This window comes from Lepisma saccharinum, chromosome 14 (assembly GCF_977018435.1).
Source record: "Lepisma saccharinum chromosome 14, izLepSacc3.1, whole genome shotgun sequence".
NCBI lineage: Eukaryota > Metazoa > Arthropoda > Insecta > Zygentoma > Lepismatidae > Lepisma > Lepisma saccharinum.
In genome coordinates this window covers 71,287,588-71,310,573 of record NC_139242.1, presented here as the reverse complement: position 1 = coordinate 71,310,573, position 22,986 = coordinate 71,287,588, and the positions used below count along the sequence as shown (strand labels likewise).

The window sequence follows — 22,986 nt, the reverse complement described above, 5'->3', positions numbered from 1 at the left end:
TGATTTTATACACAGGCAACTTTAGTAAAGTTTAGAAACACACGCAAAAAAAAAGTGGAGTGGGAGAGTCCACATGCAATGCATTGAAAATTCCACTTGGTCCACAGGACTATTTTTTAATGGCAGCTGTGCTATTTTTATGGTGACATTTCTATGTATTTCGTTACCAGAAGCTCTAGTAATGTGAGTGGTTGACTGATTGAATTAGTGTAATTTGAAGTGAAAGAACTATTATTTCTTTAAAAATTGTAGTCTTCTTGATTTTCAGTTTGATTTATTGCGAGTTGGAGAGTCGTTGTATAATATTTGAGGCATTGCCGCTATTAGGAGTGTACTCGACAAAGGTCGATTTTTCTTTTATTGTTAGATCTTTTGCATTGAAGACTGTGCGAACTCATGTAACATCTGACTGGAGTCTACGCACCTCTAACACTCTAAAATTTGCTTTAAAATAGAACAGTACATGAGCAATGAGTGAATACAGACGTTTGGAATATGTCCGGCGAATTCAAGTTCACCGCTAATATCCACAATGCCTCATTTGCATCATATGAAAGCTCCATGTGAGGATGTGAAGCAGTTGGAGATTCATAGATGTTCTTGCTAGATGTAAATAATAGTAAGTGTCCTAAAATAGGATAGTATTTTAAGAACTTGGCTGAATAGCTGATGTAGGTTATATTTTCCTCAGAGTAACAGAAAGTGGTGGTAATTCATAATGGTTGTGCAGTTAATGCTCACGTGTATTTAAAAAGAAATAAACGTCCTGAATTGCTAGGAAAGTTAGATTTGGTGATAACGTTCAGACAATATAGAAGTGTATAAATGTAAATATTTTAGAAATGTGAGGTACACCGAAGATAAGATGCTAAAATATACCAGATAAGTGCACAATTTAGTGTTAATTTTTAAAACAATGCTCACTTGTTCTAAGAAATTATATATTTTAAATATTTTTTTATTATTCATTGGGAAAAAGAGTAATTTGTCATCAAGAGAGAAAAATCTCAGTTATAGCATGTTGAAATTATTGTGCCGCTCAAACTGATACGAAGAGGCTCAGATATAAGCAGGGAACGACAGTGCTTTTGCAGTATCTCCATTGAGGAAAAAAAATGCTTTCAAAAGGGCAAGAATATGAGAAAAAGGATGGAATATTTGAAATGTGGTAAAAAAAAATGTAAAATATGCTAACCATCTGATGTAACTTATTATGTAAAGTGGGTAAAAAGTCGCTCGTATGCCCATAGCCTTAGGTGCGGCAGATCTGTATGCAGGTTATGGTCTGTTCAAAGTAAAACCTCAATGCATGGATACCATGGGCTCCTAAAACATGCCTCCCCATGATCATATTGTAATTTAAAAAAAAAAGTTGCTTTCCGACCTTTGTGCTCGTTTATACAAGTATTTCTGGGCCAGTTGTGAGGTGACTGTGAAATGGGCCAGAGAATAGTTCATTGTACAATGAATTGCTCATCTTTGAGCTGTATACCTATTTGTGCAGTGTACATATGAACACACCGTATTCTCTGAGAAGAGAAGCTTGTCACAGACAGATGTGATTGTTGTACGAGAACATGATCAATTCTGTACATCCATGTTCAGATAGTGGCATACTCCTTCACTTGCTTTGTTCCACTGAACAGGAGTATACAGAGTGGGCCAAAAGTCACGATCACATATTGATATATTATAACGGGTGCAGAAACTGTATTGAACTGAACAAGATATATTAAAGAGTGAAATAGGACAAGAATGGCTGTAAGATGTATGTCAGTGCAGCTCTCAAGGGTCAAACTTATCAGTATGTTGAGCTCAGCTGGATTTGCCGCCATATGGCCCCTTTTCATGCACCCATATGCTAACGAGATATTCATCAGTAGTGAATCAGCTTGCATCCGCCATTCTTTGTAACTGAAAACAACAGTCGCCTCAGAAACACAAGGTGGGCAACCAAATGCATAGGCAGTGCATGCTGTCGTAATGTGGCTTTTAACTACGATATTAGGATGGACCTCCATTGGAAAACAGACAAATTACCACAATGTATGTGAGGAGGATAATGTTCCTTTCAATCTACGGCAATTCTAACATCAATTTCGGTTGCAAATAATACTACCTTGTACTATAATTAGTAGCTGCAGTGGTCTACTTGGTAGGGGGTGTGGCATCTGCCTGGGATTCCCAGGACAAGTGATCTAAGTTCGGAAGTTTTCCAGTCTTGTCCTTGCATTAAGTGGCTCCGGGACTAGCCCAACCTCAAATTAATGGGTCCCTGGGGGAGGGGGTAAAGGCAGTCGGAGCATGGTGCTGTTCACATCACCTCCAAAATGGCAAAGATTGAGAATGTGTGGAAATATGCCTTCATGGCACAGTGCTATATGCACGGGGCACTTTACCTTTACTAAAATTAGTATCTCGTAGTGATTTGCTCCATGGTGTACGTTGCAACGTAACACAGAAGTTGCCAGTAATAGAGTACATTCAGGTGTCATGATTTTTAACAAAAATATAACTTCGTTTTTTTTTTTCAATTTAACCCCTTTGGATTATTTTTGTTTTTATACTTTTTTTTATTTGAAAGCTTTATTTTTATTGTGTACTTAACTTCCAATATGGAACTGTTGGTTTGAGTGGCAGCTATTTTTTTCTACACAACAGCATACCTACAAAATTGTACTTAATAATATGTAAGATTTAGTTCATAGTTTTTATTTTAACTTATTGACTTTTATACATTGTAATGTGTGGGAGTGTAGTGTGGAAATATATAAACCTAGTAATATCTTTCCTTTATCTTGATCTATTTTCGTTGGTTTCATTGCATTTGAACTTAAGTGTTGCTAGCTTCACATGCGTGTTCATTGACAACCATGCTGTTTAGTCAACAAGTGTTTCAAACCATAGTATATTGTTAAGCTAATGTGCAAAAATGTAATTTTTTTATTTTGCTTGATTTAAGTTATTTTACAGATTGATTTTTTTTACCGTGCCATTTAAAATTTTTCTTCTCAACGACTGGAAACACTGGGTTCAAAATATGTTGAGACCTCTGAAGAATCAGTACAAGATTGAAAGGAAAGGCATATTAACTTTGTTTCATATTAACCGAGTTACCTTGTATGTGATGTTGGAAATATTATTACCATTTTGGGTACATGTGTAATATTTCCAGTGTAAGTCATGCATTTTTTTTTCAACTCTGGTAGATGTCCCAGTGTTTTTTCTGCATTCCAGTTTTTTTTTTGTCATAATGTTTTACCTACATGTAGTATAGTTTTTTTTACCAAGTAATTTTACAAAGTTGTTTATTGATGGTTAAAAACCAAGATTTTTTTGTGTATTGTAGTAAAGGTGTCATAATTACATTCTAAGCCATAAATATTGCTGTCTAGCTAAGTTTATTTTCACATCAAAGGGACACGTTGTACTTGAAGGGCTGGCCATGCTGCTATATTTTGCAAGCAGTCAGAGATTACCAAATTGGTTGTTCAGAAAGTATTGCCACCCTTATAGATCCAACGACTAATGAATAATCCTAATTCATTTCATAATGCATACACATCTCCAGAAAAAAAAAGAAGTTGAAATACTGATCAATTTACGGTAGAGCTGTGCAATATTTTAAAATATTGGAATCCCTATCATAAAAATATCATCCCTGATTGTTGATATTGTCATTACTAAAGTTGTTGGCATTAAAATAGTGGACTCTTCTTAATTCGAACTCCAAGGGAAAACTAAAAAAAATTGAATCAACAAAAATCAATAAAACAGAACTTCTGTACTACAGTATGAACAAAAATAATGAACATGCAGTGGACCTTACTGTAAATATTGCTGTATTTTTTTGGTGGTCCTGTAGTGCAAACGAAAAACAGTTCCTCTCACAAAAGTGTAATTAAGCTATTAGTAAATAAAAAAATATGTTTAAGTACAATGTATTAACATACCTGTTCTCACTTAAAGAAGGTTGTGATTTTTGTTTATTTTTTGCACAGTTAACAAAATCTTGTTTAATTTATCCCTAATGTGAAGCTAGTATACATGCCATACTTCAACATTGTAAACAATGTACCCCGACTAATCCCAACTGAGGGCAGAACAGAACATTAGCTAGTGGGGAGGGGGTTCGAGGAGGAACACCTACATAGAAGGGTGTGCAAATACAACTTTCTTTTCCCTAGGGCTGGCTGTCTTTGAATTATCCAAATAAAATGTTTAAAAATTTGAATTGCATATGAATTTTTAGCATTGGTTTCAATAGGAATTTCAAGGGAATACCAAATAATTTGAATTAAAGGGAGTCCACTTTGTGTTTTTACCACAAACCAAGATAATGCACAGCACAAGAGCACCATAATTTCTCTTATTTTTAGTTCTTTATTCAAGAAATAAGGCCATAATCCCCCCCCCCCCAACCATTTTCCAAGTTATAAATGGCTCAATGCATGGCCCTATTTGGATGTGGGAATTCTGAAATATTGGTATATGTATTTCCAAAGAATTGTATTTATTTGTTAACCAAAGTGTTTACTTGTAAGTAATTTGTGCATACTATTGGTGCTATTTATTACAGCTTTGTCCATTTGTGTAGTGTTTAACAATTTTTATTTTAAAAGAGAACTGGGCATTGTACACTGTTACATCATTTTTTTATACTTTTCAATAGTGAAAATTACTGCATATTTTGTAATAAAAGTTTTACTGACAAATTAAATTTTTATTTTGAAATAACCTTCAGCACAAAAAAATATCATATTTTGAAATATTATTTTATTGACATTACATTAATACAAATTAATTATATAACTTAATGAAAAGATTTAGTAGCACTAAAAGAAATCATCACTGAACATATCACTGCAAATTTTGCACAAACATCGTAGAAACAAATACACTGGCAAGATCTTGAAAATATCACAAAATATTTTTTATTACATGTATGTATGTATATATATATATGTATATAAATATCACATTATATAACCACTAACCTACATTGGGGTATAACATACAATACTAAATTAATACACCAAGTTGTGACATTACCAAAGTTTAATAAACAGTTCATAACCTGAAACTAGATCGACTAGACTATGAAAAAAGAGAGAACCTGACTAGCTTTTAATGTATTATAGGTACGTACACAATAATGTATTGATGAAAAAAATGATACAATGAGTATGAAAAATATGAATCATGATGGATAAATTTCTATGTTCCTTTAAATAGTCAACACTATAGTTTCCTTCCTTTACAAAAAAAATATTTCTGTAATAAACATGTTTTTCTATGCATTCCCAAGATCTACAGAAGTAGCACATTCCTACAAGTTCAAAAAGAGGTAACATATTTTATTGTGGCCATCCAACTCGGGAAACAATTTTTTTTTGAACTTTCGAAATAAGTTGAAATTTTTCAGCATAAACAACAGACTGCAAAGTAGGCACCAAAGTATTTAATAAACTATTGTTAATTAAATATGTACAAAACCTCACCTGGCTGTTACATTGTTTAAGCAAACAACACATTCAAGTTAATTTTACACAGCAAGCAAGGTTTACCAAAATCACACTGCATGCATTTAACATTTAGATTGTTAAACCATTAGCAGGTTATTTCAGATATAGCACAGAAAAGTACATATCTCTTACCTGTGTTAAAATCAGGTCACAACTGCAACAAACAGAACTAAAATAAAAGGCTGTAACGTGCTATTGACAGTTTGGTGATATCTCATTGCTGTCAAGAGGATAAAAGTAAAAACTCACTGCAACTCAGAAAAAACAAAGACCCTACCATAGCAACAGGTGGTGACGGGAAAATGTAATCAGGTAAATTGCTGTTTGAATTGCATATAATATGCATGAACATCACTAACTTCATTGCATTAAATTTTACTTCAGTGACGTCTGTACAACTGTTTTACCACTAAACAGCAACATACAATTACTGTATATAATTGCTCTTCCACCAAACTCAAGTGGTCATCAATGAACAAACATCTACACAGATTAGTAGTGCTACAATTTTTATGATCTAAACATAAATATACCATACCAGCTTACTCCAAAGTTGTAACCCAGCAAAACACTTGACTCCTGAATGTATTAACCAGTATCGATGATTGAACTCCTAACTGGTATTTTCTGATGTCGATACTGCTGGTATTGTATCAGCTCACTTTAGTATTTTGTGTATGGTTCCCGATTTTAACACAGGCAAGTCTATATTATCAGCATCTGGAAATTTCCTTCGAGATACCGATTTTTCAATTTATCAAAAGTAGAAAAGGGATTGTTTTGATTATACCAGTTTTTCATGGTCTACATGAATTGCTTTATGCACATGGACAAAGAAATTATAAAAAAGCAGAACCAGACTGCACAATAACATTTACAAAAAAAAAAAAAAAAGGTGGTCCCTACAAAGCATAAATCAAAAGTACAGTCTGGTCTGCATAATTTCTTCCTGAATTAATTACATAATTCATGCAAGGGGGAAAAGTGTCAAAGTATATATATCACTGTATATATAATTTAGTCTAAGAGTGCATAAAAACTGGAGTGGTCTTGTAATTAAGATACATGTAAGGTAGCCAGAGATGGGATTTATGCGAAAACAGATTTTGTAAAGGCATGCAGAAAACAACGAAGTCCAGCAGATACCATTTTATACCACATTCAATATACTCTTAACGATCTATGTGCAAATGCAGACTGTAGCCAACATTTATATTACTCTGTGTAAGATAAATGGATTTTTTCCATACAATATTGCAGGTTTTTTGTTAGCAGTTAAATGCTCACCGATTGATCTGTACTAGGAGGTGGGGGTGCGATCAAGTCTGGAAATTATGAATGGTAGTATATTAAAAGTGCTTCATTCTTGAACTTTTGTTCACAATAAATTACAGAAATTTCTACAAAAAGGCAGTTGTTTTCAATCCATAAAAAAATAAAACAATTGCTTCAGGGAGAAATATTGTGCCGAATTTCAGTGTTAGGAAATCCTGAATTTCACATTGACTTTTTTGTTATTTCCAATTCTGACCAGAGAATTTCCATCCTGCACACCTCCAAACTTTTATTTAATAAAATCCTTTAGTCGAAAGGAACAAACAGGTGAGTGGGTGTTAGCTAACCATATTTGGCACATTGCAAATTCAAATCCTGCAGCCAACAAGCGTGACAGGCTTCTGCGTGACTTTCCAGCTACAAATGCCTGTGTAGTACCTTTAATGAATGCCAAATACACTTCAATTTCTTTATCTTTCCCATCACAGCTAACCTAACAACAACCGGAAAGCAACTTTCAAGCTGATTCAAAACCTGATCATACTGTCCAAAGTATCAATATACTTTGTCTCCTGTCCCCCAGTCTATGCGCTACTTTTCTTTAAAGATAAGCAACCAACTTAACATGAAGCAAAACATCAGAATGGTAAAAGCCCAGCGGACAAAGCCTGCAATCCCCCCAACAAGTACATTTCTACCATCTCATACTGATCACTTGTCGAGAACAGCCACAATCATTGAACATGAATACGAGTTAAGGCAAAGATACGAAAAGGTTTATATACACAATTAAAACCTGTGCTGGGACTGAATAGCAACGACAGCATGCTTCCCTTCAGTTTCATGTAACTTTCTCCGTTTTGGGAATGGCAGGATAAAAAGTGTAATGTTGATTCTTTAATGTTTCAGTTCTTCTTCTGTTTGGTCCCTTTGAGAACGTCGGCAATCATGAACACAGATTTTGCGAAGTACTTGTGGAGTATTCCATGGTGTTTCAGGCCAGGCAGAAGGACCACAAACACCACTGTGAAAGAAAGAAGAAAAAAAAATAAACAATGTGGATTTGTCCATCAGTCATTTACCTTGAACATTAAACTTTAGAATCCGTGGAAAAAAATAACAACATGGGAGTCTAAAATTTTGTTAACCTGTTAATTTATAATGCTAGGAGCCATTAAGGCTAGACTGGCCCATAGGCCGATAGAAGCAAAGCCGTTTCTGAAATTTCCTGTCCTTTCGAAAAACCACGGTGATATTCCTAAATCTGAAAAATTAAAATTCCTTCGAGAAGGTTCATGTGATCATGTGGCTTGCTTTCACCCATGTCCAGATACAGTTTTGTGGCTACGTAAGCCTATAAATATCTACACATCAGCGAATGCAACCACATAATGATTCACGTGAATACACTAGAAGGAATTCTACGCAGATGCAATTTTTCATATTTTGCAATATCACTGTTTTTTTAAAGGACTGGAAAGTTTGAAAATGGCTTTGCCGGCATCGCCCAAAAGACCAGCTGAGCCTTAAGGGAGTCTCTCTGCAACATTAACCCTTAAATGCAGAGCCTGGGATATAATGTAATGTAATGGGTGACATTAGGAGCATTCCGTACCTCAGTAAATGACTCAGGAGTTCATCTTTGCTTTGTTGAATGAGATTTAAAGGGTGTAGTATCTTATTTTAACACTGGCATAGCCATGTGATGTAATAGGGGTTGGGGGTAAACTTTATAATGTGCAATTTTATTTCTTCATTTAGCTCTGCAGCTGTTCTTATCTGCATCAGAAACTTTGTGTTAAGCATAGGAATTTTATGAAGTATATATCAGTCACTATTTCAGTACTACTTGTAACCCTCAAGTGCCCAAAAGGGGGAAGGGTTGTTTAATTTTTGAAGGAAACCCCCCTTTTTTGTGCAATTTCTTCTTTTTCTAACTACGCTTGATGTGCTGAACAAACCTAGGTAGAATTTGCAATTCTACTCTTCTTAGTTTCCAAGATACTACAGAGCATTCCGTGACATTCGCTACGAGACTCGGCGGCAAGCAGCCCGGCATCAGCACTTGTCTTTCCTGGTGAATGGTGAAGAGTCGCACGCTACAGTCTGTTTCTTTCACTCTCCCTGCCTTCGCTCTCTTTCCCTTTCTGTTGACGTTGCAGACTGACGCCAGTATAATCCTCCCTCGGAAGTTGTGTTGTGTCGTGTCCGTGTGTTGAAGATTGAGGCTTAATATGGCACCACAAAAGTTTACATTACAACAAAGGATTTATCTTGTCGAGTGTTACTTCGGAAAAAGGAATTGTGGAGAAGTGCGACAACGTTTTGCAACAAAATTTCCTGGTGTTCCCATTCCACATAGGACCACTATATTAAACCTCGTAAAAAAGTTTAGAGTAACAGGGTCAGTTCTGAATAAAAGTGGAAAGAAAACCCCACGTGTACTTACTGAGGAAAAACTCTATGAGATAGGACAAAGGTTAGAACAGTCTTCTCGGAAAATCTATCTGCCGCCTCTCACAAGAAACGGATGTTTCAAAAACCACAGTATTTAGAGACGCTAAAATTCTTAATCGGGAGAATTACAGTAGACGAACTTGCATGTGTAAATGCCAATTTCCTTCGGAGATGCCAGGAATGTGTTGCAGCAGAGGGACATCATTTTCAACACCTTCTGTAGTCAAGGTTAGTACACAATATGAAAACTGTAATTTTAATAGCCGACTCCAGCGACTGTCGCGGACCCGTTCACCGGGAAAGATAAGCGCTGATGCCAGGCCGCTTACCACAGAGTCTCGTAGCGAATGTCAGGGAATGCGCTGTATATTAAATTATTTAGACTAATAACATTTGTTGTATATGAAGGAGTGAAGTTTTTTTTTTCTTCTGACAAGTGCTGAATTCCTTGTATGAGGGACTACAATATAATAGCCAATATTTTGATACTGTTTCCAACTATAAAATATTGGGAATGTTCACTTTTCAGTCAAAAATATTTTTTTCCTGCACTGTCCCCTTCTAAATAAGGACACACTACGACCATAACCTCAAAACCTTGACTATACTAAACCCAAGAAGGTTTAATTCAACTGTAGCATTCATAGGTCTGCGATATTAATTTTCTAGTCACAGCATGACATAATTTCGAAACAGCCTTGGCATCTAAGGGTTAAAGCCTTAATATTATAAAATCTTCTGAAAAACATGATTTGTCTGGAAACAAGACACAAAATATGCAAATTCACACTTTATCCGGTTACTGTTCAATACAGAAAAAATATACATCTACTATTGCAGGCTATATACATGGGGAGGCCAAAAGAAACTAGAATTTTGTAATAGAAAATTATGTATTTATTATTTTAGATGTTACAAATTTAATCTCCTTCAAAGTACTATCCATTGGATGGAATGCACTGGTCCAAACATGTTTTTCACTTTTCGAAGCAGTCCTGAAACTCTTGCGAAGTGATGCCTTTCAAGGCCTCAGTCATTTTTTTCTTCATCTTTTCCAACATCTGCAAAACATTTTCCTTTGTGGACTTTTTTCGTTTGGGGGATTAAAAAGAAGTCACACGGAGCAAGATTGGTTGAATATGGCAGGTGAATAAGCTGGGTCAATTGTTTTTGGTTAAAAATTGTTTCACACTCAATGCTTTGTGTGCTGGCATGTTGTTGTGGTGAAGTCACAACTCGGGACGTTTTCATCTCATCGCATCATGCAAACGTTTCAGAACTTGTAGGTAAAATGCCTGGTTAACAGTTTGACCGTTAGAAACTAATTCTGCATGCATCAGAAAAATGATTCAGCATTGACTTGACATGTCGCCCTGAGCGAAGTTGGTCTGCAAGTGACAATTCGCCATTCCTGAAGCGGGAAAACCACTCGTAAGTAAACTTGTGTCTTCCCCAGAGCAGCTTCCTTGCAAGCAGTTTCAAGCATTGCAACACTGTTTCCCCTAACAGAAAACAGAATTTCACAGCCGCACCTTGTTCAAACTTTTCACCCATCACAAAAAATCAACAAACAAGCAAGAGGTGCTTAAGAAAATTTACTACGTGGCACCATGACTTCACTCGACGATGCCGGTAGGCAGACTGATGCAGAAGGGTTCCTACAAAAGGCATCTAGTGGTGAAAGCATGTACCACAATGGGTCTGCCCACCAGAGAATGATTCTGGTTTCTTTTGGGTCCCCTCATATATGTATAAATAAATATAATAAGCTGTAAAGATTCCAAATGTTGAATAAGTATCCAATATATTTTTTAACACACACTCCCACAGAAAAGGATAACCCTACTTACCTATTAAATATGTAAGAAACAGGTTGTTGATAACATTTCCCAGCCATGCCATTAACAAAAGGGAAGGTATCACAGTGACATAGTACTGTAAGAGACAATAAAACATATCACTTCAATATCAGAAAGGTAATAAACATAAAAATGTAGTTTTACACATTACATTTAAGTGCATATACAATCATATGCTGCTTAGTCGCTACTTGATCAATGAACCAATGAATGATGCCCTTTTTTCTGTAGAGGAGAACATTAAGGTTAGATTACTCTATTTTAACAAATGTTTTTTAAAAAAAAAAAAACAATATCTGGAAACCAAATTTCCCACTCATTTCGGCAAAAGAAATCTGTTGACTTTTCCAGGTAATTTTAAAATAAATTACCAGACAATCCTAGACTGTTTCAACCATTGAATTATTCAAGAGAATAAAGTTGATTCAACAATGTTCAAAATAAATTTGAATTTGAATTTAAAATTTTGGGTGTGTTAGCACTTAGGCTATTTTGCACCCTTCACAATATACAGGGGCCAGCCCCTTATCATTACAAATAACAACTCTAACGTTGCATAACTAAAAATAGTAAAATTTTCTGACTTCTGTTAAAAGCTGAGGCTGTAAACGGGCACTCAGCACACACAAGTACAAAAAACAGGACTACACAAAAAATTATACTGGCCATAGTGCCAGTCGCCAGAGCCTCGTTAGTCTTCAGTCCAGGGTGTACTACGTGGAAGTGAGGTTGACTTTTGGGTGCCTATGTGGAAGGTACCCCTTACACCCCTTCAAAATAAATAACGAAAACATTATCATATGAAATATCTCTCAAGAAGCTAGTTCAAGACCACTTTTCTTGATTTTCTCTGACTTTTACAGGCCATCAGGGACCTGGGAATAGTTTTAATTTGCACTGAAGCAAATCCAGTCGTAACGACATAAAATTATAAACATTAAAAAATCTAACACTCCTAATGATAATTTCACTTCTATTTTGCTTTCATAAACATTTCGTCCTTCATGTTTGATTTACTTTATTTAATAATACATTTATGAAACAGTAAGCAATGTTCCATCTGCTGCTGTTGTGGAATGTCATGATTGGTGCTATATTTGTTTGCGCAAAGCCTTCAGGCTGTTTTGCTTCACGCTAAGGTAACAGACGTACTTTACCTCACACGTGAGTTAAAAACAACTGAAAATGTTCATAAACAACGTAACCTTCATAAATCATGCAAAATATTTAACTTTTTCGAGGGGGCGAGGGTACCACAAATACACATACGTATGACAGAAGGCTCACCAATCGAGGTCTTGTGCCACGCATGTCCTGAAAAGAACTCCAAAATGACTTCACTTGGATTTGGGTGTGGACAAGTGCTTGGCAAATCTCCTCCAGCTTCCGCTCCTTTGTGCCTGTCCAGCTGTCTGGATTGCACCAGCTGGAAGTAACCGTGGGTACCAGGTAGTCGACCAACGTCAGAACCAAGCCAATCAGGGAGAAGGTTGTGAGGACTGATGGATCTACATACCACAGCAGCCTGGAAACCAACACATACAAGAAATATTAGTAATAAAATTGGATGCTTAACTTTTCAGATGCGAGATCAACGAACGAACTTCCTGAACTCAATTCATTAAAGTCATTAAAGTAACATTCAGCTGTGTGAATGATTGGATCAATATTAGAAAATTGAACGTATCGTTATACGTATTAAAAATTATGTTATATTCTATTCCATTAACTGAATTTTTTCCTGCCGCCTCTGGGGGATGGGGTTTCCTGCAGAGTCACTGTATGGTGCAGCTCTGGTGTTCACACAGCCTTTAATAAATATGTACCTGGGACAACCCTGAGGGGTAAAGACAGCCAGGTTGTGGTGCTGATCACATCATGTTCCACAAATGGCCAAAATTTTGAATGTATGGAGCCCTACCTTCAAATTCTGCCAAATACCTTCACGGCATGGGGTAGGGGTAGTAGATGTACCTTGTACTAAAGAAAGATAGAGAGCAAGTACAGTTACTGTTACTCGAAAATGTTACTGATACTTCCAAAGATTCTAAATCAGCTGCAGAACTGAAAACCAGAATAGACCAAATCTGTAAATAACTATGAAACAGGACATTCTGTGGTGCCAACACGTGCAAATAAATTAATGCGCTACAAAACTGTATTTAATATTTAACTATTATAAAAATAACAAATAATTACTCTGCTGCTCGTTTACCTTTATTCCAGGTTTTCAAATTAATAATATTCTGATACTATATACAGTAATTTCACCTGTAATTTCTATCGTTAATTCCCTTTCAATATTGCGAATAACTCTTTCTGATTTAATTTATTTTAGTCTAAAAATTTATTTGGTCTTGGCGTCATCCTGAAGGAATGAAACATAATTTGGAACACATTAGAATTCTTAAAGTAAAATTTACCAAGAAACTAAAATTTACGACATTATGAATCTTAAGCATTCATTCAAAACCATGTTCAGACAATTCAAAAATGTTGAATGGTCACTGTCATCCACAAACTTCCCTGCAGAAAACTCGTTATACTGACTTCTCTTCTATTGTGTATCCGGGATTCTTCTGGCATTTTTCTTTCAAAATCGCAATATTAAAACTCAATAAAAATAAGATTGCAGAATTCCATCTTGATTGATTTCAAGGGCAAAGGATTGAGAATCACTATAGCTTGCTAATATTTATAAATATTTACAAAATGTACATGGAAATTCTGCAAATTTATGAAGAAAATCTGGTAACATCACCGATAAAAGATATAAATGTGTTCTAGTACTGCCATATAAAGTGAATTATACAGTCAACGCAGCATTCGCTTCAAACGTAATTGCAAAATGTTTTCAATTACCCTCCTTACTTTGTGCATTTCAGGTTTGAATTAACTACAGTTATCTTTTTATTTTCTGTTCTGCTTTCGAAATATTAAAATAAATACATAATACAATACCATATTAATATTACGACTATAACTATCTTCCATTGCTGATAAATTGGTCATTTTTCCAATAAGACCATACAACTAAAATCTCATGATAAACAATTACATTGCAACACATCTACTTACATTTTTAAATAAAAATCTGCTAACCAACGTCACGTCCTATCCCATCAACGAGTACCCTAATCGACCAACCTGTATGTATCTACCTTGATTATGCAGAGATCTGGCAACATGGCAAATGGTGCTGCCATCTGTTATCGAAAAGTTACCACAAAAATGCCACTGAAATTTAGCTCTGATGGATTAAACCAGTTATAATTTCGAACCAAGAAGAATGCATAATTGCAATATCAACAATCAAATAATTTGCTTTCATCAAAGTCACGAATATAAATACGAAAGTTAATTATGAGGGGTAGTCATAAAGTTTTAATTATCACCTCGAAAAAATAAAGTTATGTAATTATTTTCTTGTGTGTTTGCAGGTACATGTCTGCAGTCCTGGTACACATTGAAATCCCCGTGCTACAGTACCATAGCACACCGCTAGAGGAGCCAAAACAAAATGGCACAGCCAATTGATAAAGTGCAGTAATTAGTTTTCTGCATTTGAAGGGGAACAACGCTGCAACATTCCATGCTGAGTTGGTGGAAGTGAACGGCTGCAATGCACCATCATATTACACAGTGGTTACGTGGCGCAGACGCTTCCAGTGTGGTCAAACAAGTCTGAATGACTAAGAACGAAGTGGCAGACCATCTCTCTGTGAAGAACCGGGAATAGCAAGAGAAGTGGAGGCCCTGGTGCTCGAAGACCGGCGTATCACAATAGATGTGATAGTGAAAAACGTGAAAATCAGTTTTCAACATCTTGCACGACATTTTGAACATGACAAAGGTCGCCGCCCGCTGGGTCCCGTGACTGCTCACACCCATTCAAAAAGCCCACCGAACCAAGGCAGCAGTGTCAGGCCAATCCAGATGACTTCTTTATCTGCCTAATCACCATGGACGAGTGCTGGGTGTATCACTATGACCCCGAGACAAAGGATCAAAGCAACCAATGGAAACATGTGGATTCACCACTGCCAAAAAAGGCAAAGACCCAACCATCATCAGGCAAGGTGATGCTTAGTGTTTTCTGAGACTGCCATGGTGTGGTGCTAACAGATTATGCTCTTAAGGCGCAAACCATCACAGGAGCATACTACCGAAATCTTCTGATGAGGTTACGGGAGGCTGTCAAGACGAAGCGTCGCGGGAAGCTGTCCAAGGGGATCTTCTTGCTCCACGACAACGCCCCAGCTCATTCTGCACAGGACACAGTCACACATGCTGCTTCTTTGGGCTATCAAATTTTGCCTCACCCCCCCCCCCATATTCTCCAGACATGGCACCCAGTGACTTCTTCCTCTTTCCTCGGATGAAGAAACCATTGCCTGCCACGCATTGGTTTCCAGAATGACGACGAGGTAATTTTCGAGGTGGAATGTTTCCTAAACAGCCAAAATGCAGACTTCTACAACCAAGGTGTCTCCCAAGTCATCCATTGTTGGGAAAAATGTGTCGCATTGAAGGGTGAATATGTAGAGAAGTTTACCAAGTTTCATGGTCGCTGCTTGATTTTTTCAAGATGATAATTAAAACCCCTCGTAAATTACAAATACGTAATTAGGTGCACCATAAAAATATCATAACTTTTAAAATATGCCATACAGATTTATGAAAGAAATATTTGATAAAAAAAACTAAACAGTTCCGAATAATTTATACGATTCAGATCATATCACATATTCCTCAAGTGTAATACATTTTTGACGTTGCATGTGAAACACTGTATCTTCAAGCAGTCTTAAATGCGCATACACAATTGAAAATCAAACAAATTTCTATGTGACTACAGTTATTTATATCTAGTAGAAGAAAAGTATGTGCTTCTATCCTAGATCGCAGTTCACATCCAGGTAAGAGAGTAAAATTTATTTCGAAACTGCCGTTACGAGCACTGCTGCATGCAAACAATGCATATATAGTAGATACCATGTTTTACATGAAATAGAATATACGTGGCCATGCACAGTTTTACTTGCATCTGCATTGGTAACCACTTCATTCTCCTCATTAATTTTCTGTGGAACATATTCTGGGTCTTTATGGAAATCATATACACTTTCTAACTCGTTCTCATCTTCGCTGTGGCCTAAATACTCGGGAACTTTCGGAGACATGTTGCATCTCAGTAACTGCCACTTCGCCGCCATCTTTGCTACTTACCATACTATACATGAAACAACTGGTAGATACCATAACTTCCAACACGTCTGGCTCTGTCATTTGTTGAAAAACGAAACACTTCAAGTGCGATTCCACTCCATTTACGATGGACTACATGATGCACTTTGCACTCCAAAATGACCACGTTTTACACCAGAGTCCTTCAGATACGAACTTGAAACTCAAAGAATTTGTTAGTGCCTTATTCTGTCGACAAATAAGCCCAAAACATGGAAAACAAAAACATATTTCAACACTGGTCACAATGGGGACACTTACAAGAAAACGGTTGTAACAATTCCAACTAGCATTCCAGCATACCAGCTCTTCTCCCATAAGAAGACTGAATTAAGTGGAAGAATAACTTCTCTCCATCCTTCTAGCTCTCTTTTCAGTTTCTTCACTTTTTTTTCCTGTAATTAGATAACTATGTTTAGGATGTAGGGTAAGAAAGTAAACTTTTCCACACCAAAAATCCAGCATGATAGTTGAATTAAAGGCAAAACTCATGAAGCCCAATAGAAAACAATGCTGGGATTGACATAGAAAAGCGAATCACTATACAAAAAAAGGTCTGTTTAAGGCTCAACTGAACCTTTGGCAGCCGTCAGGGCAATTTTTTTCAAATTTTCATCTCCATTCAAAAACCGCTTGGATATTCCAAATTTTGAAAAATTACACCAGCCTAGAATTCCTTCTAGAGCATAGATTTATGTAATCGCGAAACTATTGAGAATATCGAGGTAACAGTGAAAGCAAACTACACGAAAATTCATGTCAATGCTCTAGAAGGAATTCTAAGCTGGTGTTATTTTTAATATTTTGCAGTATCAAAGCGACTTTCGAATGGAGAGGAAAATTTGAAATAATTCACCCTGATGGCTGCCAAAAGTCGTAGAGTCCTAAGAAGAGATATCGCAATATATGAGGTCCTTCCAGAAAGTAGTACCTGTTAAAGTAAAGGTAAAATTCCCCGTGCATATAACACATTTAGGGGATGGGGGGGGGGGGGGGGTAGGGCCCCACACATTCAGAATCTCTGCTATTTGGAAGTGAGGTGATCAACACCATGCTCCAGCCACCTTTACCCTCCCCGGGCTACCCATTGATTTGAGGCTGGGTGAGCCCCAGAGCCACTTTAAGTGGAGACAAGGCTGGAAAAATTCCGTTAGATCACCTACCAGGTGTATAAGCTTAAATCTGCTGTTTTGTAGTTAGAAAAAAAAATGGTTTGGTCATAGAAGGCAACAGGAAATTTATTCAAAGTACTTGCCCTCGCGAGATACACATTTTGCCCACCTCTCGGGCAATTTTTGGATACCACGCCAAAAAAAGTAATTCTCTTTCGAGGCAAACCACTCATCAAGCCATTTTCGGACATCTGCATATGAATCGAAGTGCTGCTCAGCGACGACGTGGCCCATCGACGAAAACAGATGGTAGTCGGAAGGGCCCAGGTCTTGTGAATAGGCGGGATGGGGTAGCACCTCCCAGTTGCGTGTCTCCAAGTAGTTTTGGACCAGTCTTGACGTGTGCTGTGGGGCGTTGTCGTGGAGGAAAATCAGCTTGCCATGTCTTTGTTGATAATCCGGCCTTTTGTCACACAGAGCACGGTGCAATTTCATCAGTTGTTGGTGGTAGCCGTGGGCAGGGACAGTTTCACCAGATTTCAACAGCTCAAAGTAGATGATACCCTGTTGATCCCACCAAACACACAGCATCGTCTTCCGGCTGAAGCGATTTGGTCTCGAGGAAGATGTTGATGGTTGGCCGGGATGAACCCACGATTTCTTGTGTTTAGGATTCTCAAAATATATCCACTTTTCATCGCCAGTCACAATCCGATGCAGGAAAGACTTTCTTTTATGTCTGGCAAGCAAGATTTCGCATGTGTTTTGGAGTCTCTCCAGCTGCCGATCTGTCAATTCATGCAGCACCCATTTTCCGATCTTTTGAACCTTTCCCATGGCACGTAGACGCATGGAAATGGCTGCTTGAGTAATACCCAATTGCTCGGCAAGCATCTTTTGCGTTTGGGTATCGTCCTCGTCCAAAAGAGCCTCAAACTTCCTGGGCCGATTTTCACACTTCTTGTCCCTCAGGTCAAAATTGCCATCTTTGAACCCACGAAACCAATCCCTGCACGTTGTTTCCGATACAGCACTGTCACCATAGGCCTCCACAAGCATTTGATGCGATTCGGCAGCCAATTTCTTCAAATGGAAGCAGAAAAGCAGAGCTTCCCGCATATGCTCTTTTTCTGGCACAAAACTAGACATGCTTACCACAGGAACACTGTCTGTTGTTGTCTGCACATGGTGGCAATGTGCACTGATTTGTGTTGGCAGATGTCCAACTCATACAAACACTAGGTATGGCGTGCCCATGGTAGCTTCATACACTCACTAACGCCATCTATGAGCAAACAGCAGATTTAAGCTTATACACCTGGTATCCAAGGAATTAAACCTGGGTCTCTCACATGGAAGTCATCATAGTAGTACCTGTTTGGTAATTAAAAAAAAAACCTACAGAAAATACGTAACTTGAGCAATTTTTCTACATAGGCACTCATGACATTGAGGTACTTAACGTACTGGGAGACAAGTTTTTAATACCCTTCTGCCACCAGTTCATTGGTGGAAGGATACGTAGGTGGCATCCAAGGTCACCTGGTATGAATTATTCGTGTCTGAACTTTCGTACAAGTTACATCACTGTACAGTGAGAGCTACTCAATATTACCCCTCATGATTAGCATCTTTCTACAAAATTAAAGTAGGAAGATCTCCAGCAAATGGTAACCCCATTTCTCAATGGAATGGTAGCATTGTGGCGAGGATATACGTGCCTCAATGCCATGGGTATAAATGTTCAACTGATTTCTTTTGTTCTTTTTTTATTATTATTATTACCAAATGGATACTACTTTCTGGATGTGCCTCATACTTATTTACACACCAGCGTACACATAACAGCCAAACAAAAATCTCTTCATGGCCTTCTGTTTGTACAGATCCAAGTATTTGTCAATGAGAGTTATGTAATTGTAGAAAGCATGGGATTAAATAGTTAATGTACTCAATGTTATCTTATCAGAAAAACATGACACATATCACAGAAAAGACTTCACAATATCAGTTGAGGAATATTGGAGACCAATGTTCTTCTTGAAGGTTCGCATAACATGTAAAATAACCTAACACAGTTATTTTTAGTGGTTTTTATTCGCTTTTCTCTGCGACGTTTTGTTCTGGTCTCCCAGAAGTTTTTAAGCTGCAACTTGTGTTGTGTTGTTGCATGTGCAGCTTGAAAAGTTCTGGGAGACCAGAACAAAACGTCGCAGAGAAAAGCAAATAAAACCACTAAAAATAACTGTATTAGATTATTTTGCATGAATATTAGAGATATTTAGCATTTTGAAATTAGTGAAACACATTGAAATTTATTCCAACTTGTATTGTATTACTCTTTGATTTTTAGCACTATTTAGGTTGGGTAATGGTTCAAATTGTTTTAAATTCTCCTAGCAGAAATATTAATTACCTCATGCAAGTATGCATGCTCCGCATGGACAAGACATTCTCTGTTGATAGAAGCGACAGCAAGTATCATAGAATAGAGGGAATGAATGCATAGGTAATTTGGAACCTTCCTGAAACTAATCAGCACAGTTCTCATTTTGAAAATGTCCAATTTATAAGTAAAATATGATGTTAGATGTACCTTGTGCAAAAATCCCAATTTCGCACACTTGACGCATTACAAAGACTACCACCTAACTTAACTAAGAAAGCATTTACGGATATTATTTTAATGCTAAGGTAACTAAACCTGACCCTCCTAACCTAACTGCAAAAGCATGTATTAAACAAAATCTTCAAACATTTTGGAGGCAAGATTGATATGGAAATACATGGAAGTGAAAAACCAGTGTCAAGGAAACATGCAATAAGTAATCGCTAATACTCTGCAGTATGTATTAACAGACATAAATCAAAATCGAACCATGTAACAAATGCATATGTAACATGATGAAATCGCAATAAAACAAAAGGAACTTGGAGTTTTAGGTTGGCTTGCAAGAAGTGGTTTTATATTGTAGAGTTTTAGGACTCTGTACTAAAACTATATTGCCTGCACGACACAATTAGAAATTTACGCATGCTTTTCTCTTCCTCCCAAATACAAGTAATTAATCATGTAAACATACACCAGTCACACCACAAACTGTAAACGTTCTGAAGCGAGTTGCAAAATGCTAACATAGAACAACAGCCGATATGAAAAAAAAAGAATGCTGACGCTTACCTGATCGTTGACAACTAAGTTATCATTCATGTTGTGACAGATGAAGGAAACCAACTGTAGTACACCACCTTAACTGAAAAAAGAAGGAATTACTTTTGCAGCCTTTCTAAATTTCTATGTTGGTTATTTCACATAACTTTTCTATTCTTGGGTTAATCACAACAATCAGAATGAATTATGAATTGATGAAATGGATAATGGAAAGCTGGACCTTTAATTTCATAGCATGTTACAATGACTGTTCCGCCACAGTGACCACCAAAGTTTGCAACTGCATTAATTATATAACAATAAACAAAATGGTTACAGTTTCAATTGTGTAATGGGCAATTATAAGTTGTACACGGGTATGTGGAATGCATTTCGAATACTGGAAATGATGATGGAATTAAGTTTGAAGTTCAGAGAAACTTAACTTGTGCATTAAAGACAGAAGATATATTAAATCCGATCAAGCTGAATTATGTGAAAAATGGGTTACCCAAGTAACTGCTTGTAAGTAAGCGTTGCCTCAATCATTCTCTTCTCACAGAATACATTGTATACACATTCGGGAGAGGTAACCGTTTGATCTCGGGAGAATGCATTTCTTCAATTTTACAGAAGAAACTACTTATGGAAATGAGTTTCTGTAGCATTTTGAAAGGTCGTGGAGGTATTTTTTTTCATCATTGAATCTATTGGACCGGGAATTAATGTATTTTTGAAGAGAAATATATCTCCGATGCAGAATTGCCGTTGCTTTTACTTGCTTCTAAGTGAACCGGATGTTGTGTACCTTTGATGACGTAACCCCGCTGTTAGTGTTTCCAACCATGCCTTTTTTTGCAAGATGAAAAAACTAAATACAACCCCAAATTTTAACTGTTTGCCTAACCTAACTGAACCTAACCTAACCTTACCGTGAATGGTTTGTGGGGCATTTTTTTTTGGTTAGGACCCCAAATTTTAACTGTTTGCCTAACCTAACTGAACCCAACCTTACCGTGAATGGTTTGTAGGGCATTTTTCGGTTAAGAAGGTTGGAAACACTGCATACCCACTGATGATCCATGACGCGTCAAGCTGTGCCCGCCATATTGTGTCTTACGAAAGCGAAAAAAGGGAGAGGAACAATAAATACTCAATGTGAAAAATTGAAATTATTTCAGTGAGAAAAGCAAAATCCCACCTTAAACAATGTTTCGCAATACACAATAGGTAAGTACAAATGTTAAAAATGAAATAAACGAGTGAGAAGTGTTCTCCCAAGATCAAACAGGTACCCAACGTAATATCCTAACCTACTTCAAATATATAAATTGTGCTGGCACCATATCGCATGCAAGAACATAATTATAATGATACAAGCAAAAAACATAACCTGTCTAACCTACTCAGATAAGCATAAAACCTGTTCAATTTGTGCTTAAAACGCAAGTGTATGCATCATGATGACATCAGATTTATTCGGAACTTGAGCCCGAACGTACACTATGCAGATAAGTACAGGCAATACACGTAGCCCATTCAAAATTTGTGGCATACGTAAGAATATAATCAATTAGTTCTTAATCGTTTGAAATGTAAACAGTATTATTATTTCTTTAACATATTCTTCTCTGCCTATGTCTCGCGTCTTATAAATGTTCTGAAAATTACTTGCTTTTGGTATATTTCATATTAAAATCACATTCACGAGAAACGTATACCATGCTTATAAAATTTGTCTAATATTTGGCGTGATTTGTAGATATTACACACACACAATGTTGAAACAACATAATACAAAACTGAACGTCTGACGTTCACTTTATAACTCTTATTTCATTTCTAAACGGATTCTAGAACAGTAACTAATTTTATTTGGAAAATATGTGGCTTAAAGTATGGAATATACTTTCCAAGTCTCTAAATTAGATTTTGTTCTATCTTACCTTCCTTCCCTCCCGCAAATTTCTGCTTTCGCCTCGTCTTCCTTTGCGATGCTCACTTGCAATTTAACATTCACGCTGTAGCTGTAGTACTAAGAACGCGACGCGCTTTTTCGTCTTGTCACGTCGTCTTTCTCCTTTATCTCCATGAATCAATTTCTTAATGTTTTAAAATTAATTAGATTAACAAACACGGTGTTGATGTTTAATTTATTTTATAAATTTCAATTCTAGACGTTTTTATATTTTGAAAAATTTCCATTATTCTGTGGCGCATCCTAGAAGGGACGGAGGTTCATTTCCCCACCAAGTCAAAAAAATGTTTATTTCTATGAAATGAAATGGTAAACAAAAAAGAAGAGAGAAAAGAATGGCGAAAAAGAAATACAAGGCTACTTTACAGAAATAAATACCGTA

At 36.7% G+C, this 22,986-nt stretch overlaps 1 protein-coding gene across 1 annotated transcript; it reads right to left on the bottom strand.

The window, feature by feature from the left end:
* Positions 1-4,783: 4,783 nt before the first annotated feature.
* On the bottom strand, positions 4,784-22,652 carry Arl6IP1 (ADP-ribosylation factor-like 6 interacting protein 1). Its single transcript, XM_083135891.1, has 6 exons — positions 22,573-22,652; positions 20,657-20,729; positions 16,625-16,758; positions 12,404-12,641; positions 11,108-11,192; positions 4,784-7,824 (listed from the first exon to the last, which is right to left on the bottom strand). The coding sequence occupies exons 2-6, from the start codon at positions 20,684-20,686 to the stop codon at positions 7,706-7,708; spliced, it is 606 nt and encodes a 201-aa protein (XP_082992017.1). The 5' UTR covers positions 20,687-20,729; positions 22,573-22,652; the 3' UTR covers positions 4,784-7,705.
* Between the last annotated feature and the right edge of the window lie 334 nt (positions 22,653-22,986).

Coding starts and splice junctions, on each gene's coding strand:
- Arl6IP1 (XM_083135891.1), bottom strand. CDS start 20,686: ATGAATGATAACTTAGTTGTCAACGATCAG. Junction 12,642..16,624: donor ATTGTTACAACCGTTTTCTT/GTAAGTGTCCCC, acceptor GTTGGTTTCCAG/GCTGCTGTGGTATGTAGATC. Junction 7,825..11,107: donor GTTTCTTACATATTTAATAG/GTAAGTAGGGTT, acceptor TTTCTTTCACAG/TGGTGTTTGTGGTCCTTCTG.